The sequence below is a fragment of the Panonychus citri genome, unplaced genomic scaffold (assembly GCF_014898815.1).
Source record: "Panonychus citri isolate SS breed McGregor unplaced genomic scaffold, ASM1489881v1 Contig00144, whole genome shotgun sequence".
NCBI lineage: Eukaryota > Metazoa > Arthropoda > Arachnida > Trombidiformes > Tetranychidae > Panonychus > Panonychus citri.
In genome coordinates, this window is record NW_026515549.1 from 996743 (window position 1) to 1015105 (window position 18363).

Genomic DNA, 18363 nt, shown 5'->3' on the forward strand with positions numbered 1-18363 from the left:
ACAAGAACATTGAAATTTCATGACAACTTATGGTAATGTTTTCTATCGAGTCTCCTGTCGATGTTGGAATATTGTAGAAAATGATTAGAAGATTCATCCATGTTCTGGATTGTTAGTGAGCTAATTTTCCGTGACAATTGACACAACAATCAAAGTATTCTGATTGTGACCGGAATCGTGGACAAAAGCAGAACATCATTACGAAGTTATCATTCAGAAGATTGACATTAGTAACGGACGATAAACTTTCTTGTGCTCTAATAACATGGATATTGGAAGAAGCGAATCCTTTTCTCTGTATTTGTTTTACCATAAGACAAAAAATAGATGAGATTTACAATTTATGTTCATTGATGATTGTTGGGTTTTCATTTTCACGAACCAGTGTAACAAGATACACTTTAATAACTAATGGTAATAAAGATGATATAAAATTGATTCAGCTAAATGGTGAGATATTAAGACGATTAAATGAGAGACAAATTGAATACTCATCATTAGAATGGGAAACTTAACAGATGACTGAAAATAAGCAATTAATTGTATACTGAATACAATTTAACATGAGATCAACTAAATGTTGGTGTAATTGAGACTCAAGCCTCAAGCATTTTCCTTTCTGATAAGCTTTCAGTAAGAAAACAACTAAATATTCAATTATCATCATGGTATCAATTCAATTTAATAGCAACAATTAATTTTCAATTTTTCTATCCACAACAAAAGTCATTGGCGATAATCAACCGATCCAATCAACATGTAATTACATTTATCTAGCACTTTAGGTGATTAACAGAATCTCAAGAATTGAAACTGATAATCTCATTTAATAGAAAAGTTCTGGATTATAAGCTCATTTTACAAAAGATTCAATGAAAATCTTAATCTCCAGTTAATTTTTTTCACCATTCAACGAATTGGTCTGGAAAATTTCCAGAGATAATCTCGTTCATTTGTTTCATTTACTTCTTGTTGTGGGCGTTGAATTAATTTGACAATCTTGTTACTATATCTTAACGAGCAATTGAAATTAAATAAATAATTAGAGTGTTATTTATATTTAATTAGTTTAGCTAATTAATCCTTTACTCTACTTCCTCTTTCCTTTTCCTCTTCATTATGTTACTTGTCAATTGTCAAGCAAACACCAAATTATCTTCCCATTTATATTGGAATGTGTGAAGATTAGAAATCATCTTAATTGCAAAGATAATTATAATTGTGCATCTTTGTGACAAATTAATCAATAAGTTTATCATTCATTTTTTAAGTTAATAAACTGCCATCAACTTGGAAGGATAAGTCGATTGATTGATTCAAACATCACCAATTCTTAATTTATTTTCTTTGTCAGATCTTTATGAGATAAAGACGAGAGAGAAGTAAGTGAGTGAGTCAGTGAGTGAGAGTGAGAGAGAGAGAGATGAAAAGTTTAGTTGGATTGATACGCTATGGTTTCCATCAATGGGATCAGTTGGCATCTATTCATGTGAATAATTATCTTGAAAACAAAACTTAGTCAATTCGGAGGAAAAAAGAAACTTTTTCATTGTTAGAATAGAAGAAAATTTAACATGTTAAGATGAAATGATGAAGATGATAACAAGAAATAGACTAACATAGTAAGAGAGCAACATCCGTCTTCCGGTTTTTATCTGTGTTTATTTTTTGTGCTTCTATTACAAATGAATCTCTATTAAGGATTACGAGGAAACAATCAAATAGGATTAACTATGCTACACTTATCTTAAAGTGATGCTTTGGATGATGATGATGATACCTCATTTCATCATCTTCATCTTCATCTTTATCGTTTACTCATTTTCTCATTTACTTGAGATGCCAAAGGCTGGTTAAGTATTAATAGTCGAATTGTCTATTAATATATAATCAACATAATATGATGAATCTTCTCATCAGAGTTTCTCATATTATTTTTTTTTCTTTTCTCTTTGGCAACTTTCAGAACAATCGCCATGTATTTATAACAATGTGATATCTTCCTCATCACATTATCTTCCCATGAGGCGTTATCATCATCTTCCATTTATCTCTCTCACTCACATTCTCTTCACCTTCATCTTAATTCGCTTGTCGATTATCTAATTGGGGTTAGCAATTTAACGTTAATTTTATGATCAAGTCAAGTGAATTAATCCATTTGGATTCTGATTATTCGCAAGATTACATTCTAATTTAACTCAATCAAATTATCATTAATCTTTTAATGGTTCGAGTAAAGTGATACTAATTACAATTAGTATATCGTAATTACAATAATGTTCAAGACAAAAATGAAACTTGGCAAAAGTTTTCGAGTTAATGTTTTGTCAAAATATTTGGGCGACTTGTTATCTTAATAAGTCTCACATATTGTTAACCATATGAATAACTAATTGATACTTGGTGTCAATTGCAATCAGTTAATCACTTGAACATTTTGTTAAACTCTGTTGGATATAAGTGAGAAGATGATCCCTTCAATATTCACATAAGCGATGGGACGAGGAGGAAAACGGAAATGAGAACCCGCTGTGTTAATGATGAATTGGGTTAAGAAGAAAAATAAAAATAAAAAGTTATTCATCTTCACTGATCAATAGGAAAACTTTAATCCAATAGAGAGTTTCGAATGACTTTATGGTTCATTATCAGCGTTTCCCTTGAGTGGAAATTGGCTTATTAGGATTAGAGGCTTAATATCAATTCATGATTAACATTAATTATCATTGTAACTTTTTGATTGAGTTGAGCTGAGGGATCGCAATTTACTAACTATCAAACTAATTTATCAATGAAATCTAGTGAACCAGATTAACAGAAAAATATGATTAAGGTTGGATGAATTTCTCACTAATTATCTCATTATTAGAGAAATAGAGAAATAGTCTTGTCAAGATTATCAAAAATCAAAGCGAAAAGTGTCAAAAGTTTGTTTCAGCATTTGAGATGATGGTTAATGAGAAACAAGGTGACATAATCAATCGTTAATCCAGAAATGATACTCCAAATATCCTCTTCCATACTCTTCATCCTCTTCATCTTTTCCTCCTCTCTCCAAGTCTCTTCCAAGTCCATTGACCCAACCTCAGTATTCACCTTGTAATTTGATTGTCCATTGTCATGTTAACCTATCAAACATGTCCCAATATGCAATAAAATCACATGAAAATTACCATTAATAATAATATCCTTGTCCATGTATGATTAGTGTTTTATTGGATTCGGGATAATGTTTACCAAAGCAAAACTTATCTTACTTTATTTGTTTGGTTACCTGATTATCTTTAAATTATTAAAATGTAACATTAAGGCTCAACTAAATGGTTCCGTTAATCCATAAAATGTTTTCGTATATTAACCTGATAAAGTCACCAAGTGGAATCTCAATAGTTGATCAGGTTCCCCTGAAGACATTAATTTCTCAATTCATTGAGATTAAAAGAATAACCTATTAAGTGAATTATCAGCTGAGATGCAAAATTCACTTGATGCTGATGAAAACTCCAAGTTTTGTTAAAGGAACACATGATTGAATCTCTATCGGTATCGAATTTCAGTTCATTTAAAATTAATCTATTAATACTCTATTTCTCCACCAATTACCCGATCAATTGAATATCATGTTTATCCTTTACTTTGATTTCCCTGAAAGAATCTTCATCTTCTTCCCTTGGTAAGGTAAAAAAAACGAAGCCATTTAATGTGAATCCATGAAACCATCAATTTGATCCAATTCAACTTATGGCTCAATTATGATCCTTAAATCAGGTGATTACCACTTAAAGGAGGATCAATGAAGATGGATGAGGACAGAATTATAATCTAACAAAATTATCTCAAGTTAAATTGTTCATTGGATTCAATTTCACCAATCAACCAATTTCAAGATGAATCCATGAAGATCGAATCGGTGAATTGAGTGAAAACCATTCAAGAGATTTTCCTGAATCAATGACTCAGTTAATTGGTCAAATTAAAAGATTAATTGAGTTTCATGTAGTAAGAGTTTTACTAATCAGAGTAAAACAATTGATCATTATTAATGTGGTGAAAATGATTAATCAGTATTAATTAAATTAAATGTAGTGTTAATAGATTTTCTCCCTTCTCATCATCTATTTAATACTTGATCATTAACAATGAGTAATTTTTGTTAATTAGTTTCGTGTTATAATTAAGAAATCAAATGATTGTCATTATTAACTTAATTAACCAACTTTATCCATTATCATCGTCTTATGTTAATAATAACCTTCCAATAAAAGGAAGATTAGAATAATGAAAAAGGCAAACAATGAATCTAATTGTGAGTGTTTAAGGAGATTCAATGTTGATCTAATTAACCTTATTCTTTAATCAATTCAACCCCTTGAGCATCTCAATTGCTTATAATTATCAAATTACATGCGACTTGTTAGGTTAACAAACATTAGATGCACTCGACTTGATCATGGCAAAGGTTAACTTGATAATCATATTTTATTAATTGTATTAGTAGATAAACAATTTAAGATGACGAACAACAACAATTAAGGAAAGGAAACATTAATTAAGTTCATATGTTTACGTGAATACAATTTTTGTTAGAACAATTTGTTTTTTCGAGAAATTCGAGAAAATATTATAATATTATAATAATTCGTTGAAACGATTTCATTTACTTACAGTTACTCATTAATTCCTAATTAACTTAATTAGATTGAAATAAAAGATTATTAATTGTTTCATCTTATTGGTTGAATTTGATTTCTTTTTCTTGGCAGTTGAAACTCATACATTTGTTAACTGTTATGTTGTTAAATTGTGATGATAAAAAAGACTCGTTGTTTATCATTGAGATGAACATTTGTTCATACAAATGAATCTCATTGTTGATCTGATTATCAATTGAATGATGATCAACATGATAAACTTGAGATTAAAATGCTTCTGATGAACATGTTTTCCTCATGTTGTGTCAAAGTGAGTGTCACCAAGTTGATGGATCCATCAAACAACAAGAACCCTTGTGATTATAATTATAAAATTCACGATTAACATGAAGATATTTCGATAATCTAATCTTTCATTTGTGACATAAAAAAACCAAATGAATTTAATCACTTAAAACTGGACAACAATTTCATCTGCTTCCGTTTTTATCTCTATCCATTTCCGATAATATTATGGAGATGACCAATCATCTTTTTGTTAATCTCTTCTTAGAAATTGCAATCAAGTTTCCTCATCACATTGATGGAGGAAAATCTTAATCTTAATAATTAATCTTCCCCTTTTACCTTTGCTATTTTCCAACAACTTCATCTAATCCACTGGTCGATAATCAAATTGATTAACATTTAAATTTGGATTAGTTTCCATCAACTGATTTAAATTTACAATCACCAGGTAAACGTTGAGGTGATGCAAAAATCAGATATCGATTAGCTGAATTAACTTGTTATTACTTCAAATGCAATTGATTGATTTTGTTATTCTGTTTGTTGATCCATCTATCATCATAATCATTGATTAAGCAAAGATATCGTGGATAATTAATAACCTTAATTCATCAATTAATTGCTGTTCAACAGCTAATTTGATAATAACAATTCAAGGGTTGATGACAATTGAGTGGTAAATATTTTTACGCTAAGAGATGTTAACAAATTGTGATTCTGTCCAAGTGAGAGCTGAATATAAGTGTTCACCATCAGCATCATGTTTGTCATCTTGGAGATGAGCAAATCTTGTGTCACCTTTGCATCTTCATCTAACCCAAAAGAGGAAGACGATTCACTAAAAATAGAAACAATTTATTTCTTTATGCTTACAGAAAGTAAAAAGATATTCATGTTTTCATGTAGACCATGATGAGGGAATCAAGAGGAAACATTGAAATGAGAAAAATTTACATACATCACATTATAATTAACTAATTAAATTGAATGAAAATTGTAATTAAGTTGACGAAAAATTTGTAAATAAACCAAAGCATAAAGTCAATTGCTTATGTTAACAGTTTAACTGTAATTTTGATGACAGATTGATCCTTACTAATGATTTCCTAAATTAATTATTGACAAAATATCAATTAATTTTGGTGGCAACAAACAAAAGTTAACAAACTAATTAAACTTGGTCAATGTTTACAAACGGAAATAGTTCAATAAACAATCAATCTTGTTCATTGACTATTCTCATCGTCTAGAAAAAGGAAAAGGAAACATCAAAATCACTATAATTGAGTAATTTGCTGATAAATAATAATTGATGCTCTTTTCGCTGATTAAATGAAAGAGATGATTTTTTATCATTCATAAAGGTAATACAACTGATCAAGTTAATCAGTGAAATATGATCACTGAAAGCAAATCGATTGTTATTATTATCAATTTCTATCATTCATTGAAGAAGCAGCTCCAAGTAAATGATGAAATGTATTCATTGATTCAATAAATTATCATGATTAAGTTGATCATTAAAATAGGAAACGGTTGATTCCAGGAATCAGATTACTGTTCAATAACAGTTGAAGGAAAATCATCATTCCCTTTGGCTCATGTTTGATGAAATTACGATCATGATAATGAGAAAGATAATCAATTATTGATATTAACTCAAGGTGAGAATCTAATCTTTCTGAACAATTAACGTTTTTCTTTAATCAATCAGAAACAAACAAATGATATTAGAAAAATGATCGAATACAGTTTAAGATAATTTAAGATATTTACATGGATAAGTTTCTATGAATGAAGAACAATAAAATTTACTCAATCAATCAAAGGAACGAGCGAGTAATTTAATCTCAGTTATTGTTTTCTTTCTTTACTTTGATTAACTGAATTACTTTATTTCCAACGATAAACTCTAAATAATGATGATGGTCTCTGTTTAAAATAGAAGAGTTTAAGAGAGGTAAAAGGTCAAATCTGAGGTTTCCAATTTGACCTGTCAACATGACGAGTTCATCATCATCGCTCAAGTTGATCTCTTTCCGTTCTTTTGTGTTTACAAATGTGTTTCTTTTTCATTCGAGTTTCGAATTACAGTCTTATAGTTAATTGTTTAGTGCTACTGGGCTTACGAATCGGTGTTACTATTGCCCATTTAATGACCGTTAACACAAAAAGTGTCAAAATCCGCGACCTTCAGGTCACAAATAGTGTGATTTGACTGCTCATTGAAACGGAAGAATATAAATGCGAAGATGATTGTGAAGAAAACGTTTAAAGTGAATAACTAATCACATTTTCTCAGCAAATGAATAGTAATTTAATCTTCTATCCAAACAAATAGCAAAGGCGAAAATGTTAAATTATCTCAACACTCGAGTTAATGAGGAATTTTAGTTATGAGGATCCAAAGTATTGATCAGAGCGAAATTAATGATAAAGTGACAATTAGCTGAATGATAAGTGTAATTAAACCATAAGATTAACAGAAACTAAAACATTGGATAATCAGTGTAACTTATTAGCAGTTGATAATTAATTGAGTTTAACCTTCTAATCAAATTGCAATTTCAGTAATAATAATAATTCAAGTTTAAATCAGTTTCCCCTGAGATCGATTAACTTGCTCATGATTATGTTAATTTAGATAATTACAATTCATGAGATGAATGAATTAACGCGTGTTCGTTTAATCTAATATATATTAATTGGATAAGATTGATTTGTTCACACATATATAAAGTATCACAATCACATTACAACAATTTAGACTAAATGAAGCGAATCGATAACAATGGCAAATGTAATATAACAATTTGTAAACAATTTGCTGATTATATTAACAGAGAGACAAATTAAACTAACAACAATCAATGGTGAACATGATGATGTCTTTTCGCCTCCAAATCAATTATAATCACGACTACTATTTAACCAGAAAAGTCAACAATTCATTTCAATTCTATGTAACTAACTAATCAAATTAACCCTTTTCATTTCATTGATTCAACCGATGATCACCATGAGTGAGAATCTGAATAGATAAACTTATAAATATGTTATCCGGATCAGCAGAATCGAGACTTGGACTATAAAATCACCGAATTTGACTTTCCAAGTTAATTGTCCAGCGATTATTACTATTCTGTTAATAAAATATCAATGAAAAAGATTCTAATCTTCCAAATATAAGTTGATTTCTTTTTGTCAGTTCAGCATTTCATCAATTGGCCAATTTTCGGACAGTGTAAAAGGTTTTGGTCAGTTTCGTTGATAGTAATCATTGAAGTAACAGTAAATAAAACAAGATGAGTTCAACAAGATATCAACAATTGATTAATCAATAAGAGTTTTACTCGAATCCAGAGAATCAACAAATCAGATCCCTTGATAACTTGTTACGTTGTTGACAATCATTCAATCAATTACTGTTTACTATTTACATTGGTATTTTGATTGATTGACTGACTGATTAACATTGTTTCATGTTGGTTGAGATAAACGGCAGATAAAGTAATCTAATCAAATTGTTGAGCTATTACCTAAATGATTGTTGATAATTTAGATTATTAGTTGATTATCCTAATCTTCATTAGGTCTGAAACAATTGCTTTTCATGATTACCAAAGACAAAGAAGTTTATTCATCACATTTGGAGGTCTTTTCTTTTTTGGACTGCAACCAATCTCTTCTCATCCCGTGAGAAGTTCTTGGAGATAACATCACCGAGAAGACTTGAAATGAAGATTAAGATAAAGGTGAAGATTAAGATTAAGATGATAGACAGAAAGACAAAAGAGAGTAAAGAGAGATGATAAAGATGAAAGAAAGTAAATTTTATCGCGACAGCAAGTGAGCTACTTACATGGTGCTCACTTGGTGAACCAAATTGCTTGATAAATTAAGATAATTCATCCTGATGATTAAACGATTATGAGATATGATGAACACTCAAAGTTGTACATTCACCAAGTTGACATGATGGACTTTTCTTTTTCATCTTTTCTTTTGCTTGTCCACTCTCACTGTACAAACTAATCAATGGTTATAATTAGTTTAATGGTCAACAAGTAATTCGATACTGACCTTTGCTTGAAATAAGATAATCATCATTTTTGCGGTTTTTACGGAGAATCAAAACTGCGTGACCGCCATGTTTGTTTCCTGTTGTTAAAAGATGAGAATCAAAGCAAAACAAAAAGCCAAAATGGAAAAGTGAATTAACTTTATCATAGAAAATTTCCAATCGTTGAAATCGCAATTTAATCGTATATTGTGGCATCGAAATATCAATCCAATTCAATACAATTTCCATGTTACTATCAATACTTAATTTGCGAAATTCTCATTAGTTTTCTTCTTCTTTTAATTGGAATAATAATAATTGTCTTCATTAGATTCATTGTTTCACTCGGATGTTCATCATCTTGTCACATTCTCATCTTCATCTTTCAACTCACTTTTGCATCAATGGAAAACATCAACAGCCAAAGACAAGTGAATTCTATAGTTGCTCGAATCTAAAAGAACAATCATCACGTTCATTCTCAGGGTAATTAGTCGTAACAATTAAATGACAACAATTGTAACAACTAATCTTTGGTTAATTTAAATTCAAAACACTGCTAATTGAGTTTACTTGCAGTTTTCAGTGATTGAACATTGAACGTAATTCAGCTTAACAACAACAATCAACGTAAATCTAATCTGTTATTCAATAAATGAACCAAACAAAATGCCAGAATTTGAGATGAAATAATTGTCCATTTAAATGGGATTGTGAATCTCTGGCAATATTAAGATAACAAGCAGAGAAATTAAATCTCAAGGAAAAAAAAAGAATCGCAGATTAAATCATTAATACTCAACAACAATGAGAATTAAATTGCCTTCAGGTTATAAAATAATTGTCCAATTTGAGATTAACTTAATCCCATGTTATCATATTATGGATCACAATCTTTTCAATGATAATGATTATCGAGAAGAAAAAAATAATAATCTATTAAATTGTTCATTCTGTTGATTCCCATAGTCTCCCAATCTTTGACAATTATAATAAGTCTCATGTTTTCATTCATTAATTTAATTCCAATGAATATGATAAGATGATTTAATCACAACTTTTTAAGTGTAAGCCTTTTATCACACTCGATGCACAACTTATTCAATCTGTAAACAATTTAATTAATTTACAGAAAAACGTTTCTCTTTTCATGGTGAATTTTTTCATTAAATGATTCACTCTGGTGATACTCTGAAATTATTAAAATGAAAATGAAGATGAAGAAGATAAATTTCATGATAACATGGAATCGATTCGTGATTAGTTTCCAATTTGCCGAAACATTGTTTGTTTCTATCCAATGGTAAACATTTGATTTACTATTTACTCTTGTAATCGATTCTTATTTAAACAAATACATTCAAACATATTCTTAGACTCTATTTATTTCAATCTATTGAATTTCCATGATAACCAAGGAACCAGAAAGAAATAGGAAAGAGAATTTATCTTAATAGAAATAATAACAAAGAAAGAGAACATCTTGTTGATCTGATTTTCTTTTTTTTCCAAAATTCTCTCTTCTCTCATACTTTTATTCTATTTTTTATTCTATTTATATTTGTTCTTTTCTACAGCCAAGTGGGAGTTAAAACTCCAAGTTAATTCTCGATATCTTTTAGTAACATTATCTTTTTGTGTCAATTTAACATAAATAAGGTAAAATATTGATTCGTAATTGGAAATAAGCGCTTGATAAAAGGGCAACAAAGGTTAAAGGTTTCGAACTGAATTTTGCTCATCAATCGATTAAATGTAATTTAAATTACGGTTAACATACATGAAAATGTTGAATGCGATTGGGTTGATCAATAGATGAAATTGAATTAAATTTAAAACAATTAATGTAAACAGTCAATTGAATTTCTTAAACTTATTAACAATGAAACGAAATGAAATTTTGATCAACAAATGAAGACAAAAGTGAAATGATCACTTTGATTTGTTTCTATTCGCACTAATCAAGGATATTGTTGTTATCATATTTGATGAATTATTGATTTAGATTATGAATTAATTATTAAATTGATGCGGTTATAGGATAACCACAATCTCTCTCTTGAGTATATTACAAATACAGAAGCAATTGTAGGTCTTAACTAATATTACACTGAGAGAATACTGAAAATGGAAATGATAGAATGTTAATAATTAATGTTATCACATTTAATGATCAACTTAATACCATTTACCCTCACAGTTAATTTTAATTTTGAATGAGGAGCAACTAAGGGAACCAAGGAAAAGTGGGTTGATCATGGATGAGGATAACATGATGATAATGATGATGTTGATGATGATGATAAGATTTACAGAGTCAATCTGGTGTTAAGTTAAAGCTTAAATTGAGATTTATTGGTTAATCATAACTATCCTACGATCTGACAATCTAATATTTATACTCAACATAATATTTACCTTAATGTTAATCGAGTAGCTAAACCAATGGGATTTCATGAGCATTTTTATAAACAACAACAGCAATTCTCATCATTATCTTGTTATATACATGAGAGCAAAATCTCAAGTGAATTTTGATGAAAACAGGAACAGTAATCACAATTAACTGTTGCTATTATTTCATGTTTATTATATTTATTAGAATCAACTGTTACTTAAGGTTAACAGAGATAATTTGTTACTCTGATAACTGTAATAATCTAATAATAATCTAGAAAATTAAGAGCGTTAATATCATATGGAAATCCTATAAATAACAAATAAGAAAATTTCGCAAATTATCTCAATCAAAATAACCAAATAAGAATATTTTCCATTCCCATGTTACTCTTATATTATTCATCAAATTTGGTTAGAGAAAAAAAATAAAAATCGAGAGCATCCAAATGCTTAAGATGTAATAATAATTTCTAATTCATGATTGATAAACAAATAAATCATCAGAATTAGAAATCGTTGTGGATTAATGAAGTTTCAAGGGAATCATTTCAATCCCAGTTGATCAAATTTGATAATATGAAAATAGATTAACTCAATCAATGATTAGAAAGTGAACCGATTTGATAAATTTCAATTGTTTCCAGATAAATACAATTCAATTTACTGAATAAATATCTGGAAACAATTTAATCAACTATGATTAAAATCTATATTTACATTGTTTAGTTATGATAAATTAACCTGAGTTTCAACTCAATCATTAAATTACTTTAAACTGAATAACCAATGAACAAAAAAATTAATAATTCAATTCTATTCACGAATCAAATCAACTAAACAATGAACTTTTTTTATATATATAAAGTTCTAGATGAATAATAAATATAATGGTTTCACTTTTTTTTTGGAGTTTTTTTTATGTTGATAAACTTTAATTTATTTTGATTCGTGAGTTAAATTGGTTCATCCATTTAATTGTAAATGATTACATTTAGTTAGTGAAAAAAATTACTTTGTAATAATCTGATAATTTGATTGTCACTAGAATTCAGGTATCATGATCATTCAATTGAGCTCAATTGAATTGGACAATCAGATATATCATATTATTGTAAATGATTACTGATGTTTGGCTTTGTTATCTAATGACAAACATTAACAATCTAATGATAAATATATCATATTATCTGTGTGGTTAGATGATAATCAACAGAATTATCATCGTCATTATTATTATCAGCATCTTCCTCTATCAGAATCGAGGTTTTTTATCATTATCATCATCTGAGAATACAACAACAACAAAAAAGAGATTCTTTTGATAATCTCAAGGGAAATTAAACTGAATCCAATGTTTACTTTACCATCAACATGGATATAATATCATTGATTGGGTTAAATCAGTTGTGTATTATCTTCGTCTTTATCTTCATCTTCATCCGCATCATCATCATTTCCTCATCTTCATCTTCATCCTCTTTATCTTCCCTGTTAAGCTAATCAATGAAATGTATATATTAATACATAAGTGGTTAAGTCAACAAAAAAAGCAGCAATCAACAAACAACGTTTATCATTAGATTCAATGTTCTATTAATAATTGTTACATTTTTTTTTCAATTATCTTTCGCTCATTATTATTATTATTGTTATTAGTGAACTCAACTCGTTACCATTATCATTTAATGTCTTTTTGTCAACTTTAAGTTGATTGTAATTGTTATTTACTGGTTCTTTACATTGCAATTTAAGTTTTTCATCACTATTTTCACAATCAAATTTAACTACAACGATCAACACTTTAAATGTCAATTGATGTAATTTTTGTTTAACATGTTAATAGTAACTATCAAGATTATCATGATGAAGATGAAGATGAAGATGATGATGATGATTATACTTTGGTTACTTTGGGATATCAGAGGAAAAGTGAATTGTAAAACTTTAAATGTATAATTTGATGAGAGTATTATCAGTTTGATTGAAGTTGGAAATGATTATCATGAAACAAAAGATTACATGTTCATCATAACAATCAATGTACATTTATGATGATAATCAATCACATCTAAATTTCACACTTTCGACTATTACAATTGAACACCAATGGTGATGACAGTTGAAAGGAGGACTGATGTAAAGTGGGAGGAAGAGGAAGATTTGAAAGATATTTAAGAAACATCCTGATGATTGTCATCGTTTTTTGATGTTGATCAATTTAAAGTGTGAAACCCATGAAACATGATAATCTTGATTCTAATGATGCATAACTTGATGTTCATCAACTCATTGAATCGCCAAATAAGTCCGATATTTTCTGGTTTCTTCCCATTGATCCAAAAGGAAATCATGTTAATCTCATTTTCACAGCGATTTGATTTCTATTTAATGATTTTCAGACAATAAGAAGAAAGCTAATCTTTTCATGCTATTTCATGAATATTCCATCTCATTTTCATAGGGAATCATTGGAAATGTCGGTTAGTTTTTTGTTGTTTGAAACGCGTCGAGGCGATTGGGTGTTCATTGATTGTCCGTCAACACGATGGAAATTGAATCGTTGTTATGATTTGACTCTTTCGCTGGTTCAATAACTTGACTTGTGATAAATGTGATTGTGACTGGAAAGATAAAGAAAGGAAATAAGATAATCTGATGCACGCGACATTCAATTATATTTGATAATAGGGTATCAATGACACGAGCCAATAAAAGGATCTCTCACTCTCGAGAGAAACATGGAGATGTCATATTATATTTACCACACCTTTTCCTTTCTTCTGATCATTATAATGTTACAGAGACACCATATCATTATTGTGAATTCATCTTGGTAATAAGAGATGAGCAGGATATTATCCATTTTAAATATTCCCCCGACTAATCACATTATAATCTGATAATCAAATTGATTGTCGCTCGATGCCACTGCCATCTAGGAATATACAATCTATTCAATTGACTTGAGTTTCTCAAGTTTAATTGTTCAGATTTCACCATTTCAATAACTGATCAACTATCGACTAACAAACTTTTCTACTGCCTAATCATTAATCTGTAATTCTTAAGCTAAATGAACACCTAAATTAAGTGAACCGACTGTACTTAATATCTAATGGAGGGTCAATCATTGATCGCATTGATCGATGATTGAAAGTTTTCATTTGTTGATTGAAAAATGATTTTATAAGTGACAATTTGATGAGGAAATGTTAATCAATTTTAGAAAAGACAAATATCAACAAAAGAATTATAACTTTAATGGTCAATCTAATGGTCAACTGGTCAAATTCTTGTTTACATAAATGAATCTTTTTCTATTTCTGCGCTTATTACCTGAGATCTGACATGATGATAGGTTAAGATGATTGGATTCTGTTCAATAGGAAAGAACATCAATGTTAAATGAACCATAGAATTGAGATGAAGAAAGAGGCTGACAAGATAATTGTGATGATATTCAAAGAGAGAGAGAGAGTTAAAAGTTGATTTAACTTGACAAAAGATGATGACGATTGCGAAGATGAAACAACGAGATTCACCAGTTCCAGATCAATTTTCATCTGTTCATTTTTATTCTGGTAAAAGTCAATAATATTCATGATGGACAATTTGGTTGATTCAATGGATTGAAATGCGATAACTTGATTCTTTTACACCATTAATTCAGTGGAAATGTTCATGTTCGATGCCCTCTCACATTACACGTAAATCTAAGCCTTAATTGGTGTTTTCTTTTTATTCTCATCTTATCTCATCTCCAATCTTTAAATCTACCAGATTAAAATGAACAATTATCGGGATAAAATTTAATAAGAGTAGTTAACTCAACATTAACTCCAATTAAATTCAATTGAGTTGCTGCATGAAAATAATAATCTCAGAATCAACTGACCAATTTAATGATAGTTAATGATCTATAATTTTTGAAACTTTATCAACTAAAGAGTAAAAGTAACTCAATATAATTTGATCACAATGAAAGTGTCATTTTCTGACTCAATTTACTCCCAAGTGACCAATTGATGGACAAAAGCAAAGCAAATCATATGATGAACATCAAATTTTCATTCAATCAATATTCTGGCTGAGTAAACAATATATGTTGCGCAGCATCAAATTCACATGATAAAACTTCATCTTCATCATCACTTTTATCATCATCCTATTTATGTTAAATGGTTGTTGATCCTCCTCACCTTGTCCATTGAATATTAATCTATCCAATGGCATATAAATGGACATCAACTTATCCTCCTCTCAAATGTTTCATCATTGTTAACTTTATTCATTCAGAATATCATGAATTATGAAAGGACCATGAAAGGATAGTTTTGTCATTCCAAATGAAAATGAACACAACAAATGATTTCACATTTAAGGTAAATTGTTTCATTTTGCTTTTCTTGTTTTAATTGATCCGACAAAATGACCTTATGGCTTTATGAGCGATTATTTATTCCATGTCGCTAATTAGCTTCATTAATTATTCCTCAGAGATCTGCAACATATTCGATATCTCCAAGAGAATGTAAGAACTGGTTCGGTTCAAATGAACCGCTTTTTTCTGTTTTCCAAACGATCATTTTATTGGCTTTTTCAATTCCCGCGAATTTCAATATAACAAAATATTCGAACAAATTTTTGGTCATTTTCGGCTATGCCATTGGTTTGATTTGGATAAATTATCGATCAAATGATGAATGGATCTATGGTTTAGACTCAATAATTAATTGGTATTCGCTTTTTCTGCTCATCAACGGTGTCCAGTTGATCTACATGTTTGTCCAAAGATTTTTCAATAAAATTCCTCAGCATCTCGTTGAACTTTTTTCATCCGTATTCCAGCCTTTGGGTGTTGCACCGAGAGATTTTCTAGACTTGGTGAAATTGGGAACAATCAAATACTTGCCTGCTAATCATAGATATTCAAGTGAAGGCTCAACAAGAATCGGTCAAAGTATCTCAATTCTTTTGACTGGAAGTCTTCAGGTTACATTCAACAGAATCTTGATCCATACAATTGAACCCAATGAGTTTGTTGATTCTGTAGAATTCAAATATCAGTCATGTTATTTCAACAAAACGTCTTCATCTTCATTGCACCAAAGTGTAAGACATCATCAAGTGGAAAATCTCCAACATGAAGATAATCAAGAGGAAACGAGTTTTGTTGTGCCCGAAGGCGATGATGGAAAGTATCTACTTCCTAGAGAGTTTGATAAGTTCCAAGTTTCAATAACAGCCATTGAGTCATCGAAAATAATCACATGGGACATCGAAAGTTTTGTAGATCTGTTAGAAACTCGTGATCGATTGAAATCCGTAGTTTATGCTTTCATTGGAAAAGACGTTATTCACAAGATTTATGGTCAATAATTCTCATTGCTAATTAGCTTGTAAATTGTTAAACGATTACAGCTTCAAGTTCAAACTGACTTAAATTGCGACTCACAATTGTAAGCATTTTAACTAATTAAACAAACGAGAATCATTTTGAACAAATCGATAGCCAATGTTATATCTTGAATTTGATTCTATTCAATCTCATTTGCTTGAATTGTTAATCGAAGGCTTAATCTTGTCTTGAATTAATCTCTATGAAAATAATCAACTTGAGAAATACATTTGTATTAACTGTCAATTTTAATGGAAGACTTTTGCTAGTTTTAATCAGTTCTTCGGTCAGTGTACAAAATGATCAAGCGATTAAAACAAATCGAGATCAATTAATAATAGAATTATGGGAAATTCGACCAATATCATCACCGTCTTTTGGTTAAAATTCGAACTGGACCAAGTTTCATTCCGAAATTAGAACTGTTAATGCAAGAAGCGCAATTAGTTTCGTTGGCAGCAGTTCGTTTGTTTGCATTGGAATCGCAATTTTTTTGATCGATAAAACTGAAATCGTGTTCGTTAATTCCATAAGATTCAAATTTCGATCGGAGCTCTCGAATTTTCTCCTTGGGCAAATCAGGAGTTCGACTCATTATTTGTGCTGATTGTCGATGTCCAAATAAGATTTTTTGACATGACCAAACGGCAGCATAAGAAGTATAATCAGTATCGATAATCCAATAATTTTGGCTTCCTAATGGGCTTGCTGATGATCAGGGAAACGGAAAATCAAAACCATAAGGGTTAATTGTCAATCCAAATTAATTAAATGATGAAAATACTCACTTATTGGATAGTCGATTCTCATGATAGACTTTTGATCATTTTTGGAAAATTCAACTTTACCCCTTTGATGTCTACACGGAAGAAGAGAAAGAGTTAAAATCGCAATTTAAACAACATTTAAATACTTACATTTGAATTCCTAATGGGACGAGATATTCAGCAACATGATAAGCTCCATGTTCATCTTTAGTTATATCTTCTGCCATACAATTGCTCATGGTTCGGAATTTTTGTAGGACAAACCATTTACCAAGGAACTGAACATTTCAAAGATCGAGAGGTGAGTAGGTTGTGGGGTCAAATGTCTTGGGTAAAGTCAATTGGTTACTTACTTTATCCATATCAAAGTTTCTCATGACCTCAACTTCTGGACAGTCTCCCATTTTGAGTATGTGTCCATAGGAAGAGGTAACGAACATGAATGAGAATAATAAAAGAGGAAACATTTCGGTGGGTCTCTAACAGAAATACTAAAGTGATGCGTTGATGGGAACTTGACACAGGTAAAGTGTTGGTGGAAATGAAATGGCTCTGCTTTTGAAAGAAGCTTTTATCTGGTAGAGACAAAGAAAGAGAGAAGATAAAAGAAGATAAGTAAGAGGAAAAGAAAGAGACGGGAGAAGATGAAGAAAGAAAGAAAGAGAGAGAGAGAGAGAGAGAAGTTGCAGTTAAGTGATGAAATGATAAGAAACTAATCTGACAAGATGATGAAGGAAATACTTTGGGTTGGTCAAGTTTTCAATCAATAATTCTCAGTGTCAACATATAAGC

General features: G+C 29.8%; 2 protein-coding genes across 2 annotated transcripts; one reads left to right on the top strand and one right to left on the bottom strand.

Annotated features, from left to right (window-relative positions):
- Positions 1-14617: 14617 nt before the first annotated feature.
- LOC128396471 (blood vessel epicardial substance-like) lies at positions 14618-16911 on the top strand. The gene is made up of 2 exons (XM_053357064.1): positions 14618-15788; positions 15904-16911. The coding sequence occupies exons 1-2, from the start codon at positions 15753-15755 to the stop codon at positions 16783-16785; spliced, it is 918 nt and encodes a 305-aa protein (XP_053213039.1). The 5' UTR covers positions 14618-15752; the 3' UTR covers positions 16786-16911.
- Positions 16912-17029: 118 nt separating this feature from the next.
- Positions 17030-18130, bottom strand: LOC128396486 (apolipoprotein D-like). The gene is made up of 4 exons (XM_053357080.1): positions 17925-18130; positions 17722-17849; positions 17593-17663; positions 17030-17512 (listed from the first exon to the last, which is right to left on the bottom strand). Exons 1-4 carry the CDS (start codon positions 18036-18038, stop codon positions 17172-17174), a joined length of 654 nt encoding a protein of 217 aa, XP_053213055.1. The 5' UTR covers positions 18039-18130; the 3' UTR covers positions 17030-17171.
- Between the last annotated feature and the right edge of the window lie 233 nt (positions 18131-18363).

Bases quoted from the DNA above. Each gene is read 5' to 3' on its own strand.
- LOC128396471 (XM_053357064.1), top strand. From the start codon at position 15,753: ATGAAAATGAACACAACAAATGATTTCACATTTAAG. The intron at 15,789-15,903 runs GTAAATTGTTTC...ATTATTCCTCAG, and splicing joins CAAATGATTTCACATTTAAG to AGATCTGCAACATATTCGAT.
- LOC128396486 (XM_053357080.1), bottom strand. From the start codon at position 18,038: ATGTTTCCTCTTTTATTATTCTCATTCATGTTCGTTACCTCTTCCTAT. The intron at 17,850-17,924 runs GTAAGTAACCAA...TGAAATGTTCAG, and splicing joins GAAACTTTGATATGGATAAA to TTCCTTGGTAAATGGTTTGT. The intron at 17,664-17,721 runs GTAAGTATTTAA...TCTTCCGTGTAG, and splicing joins GTCCCATTAGGAATTCAAAT to ACATCAAAGGGGTAAAGTTG.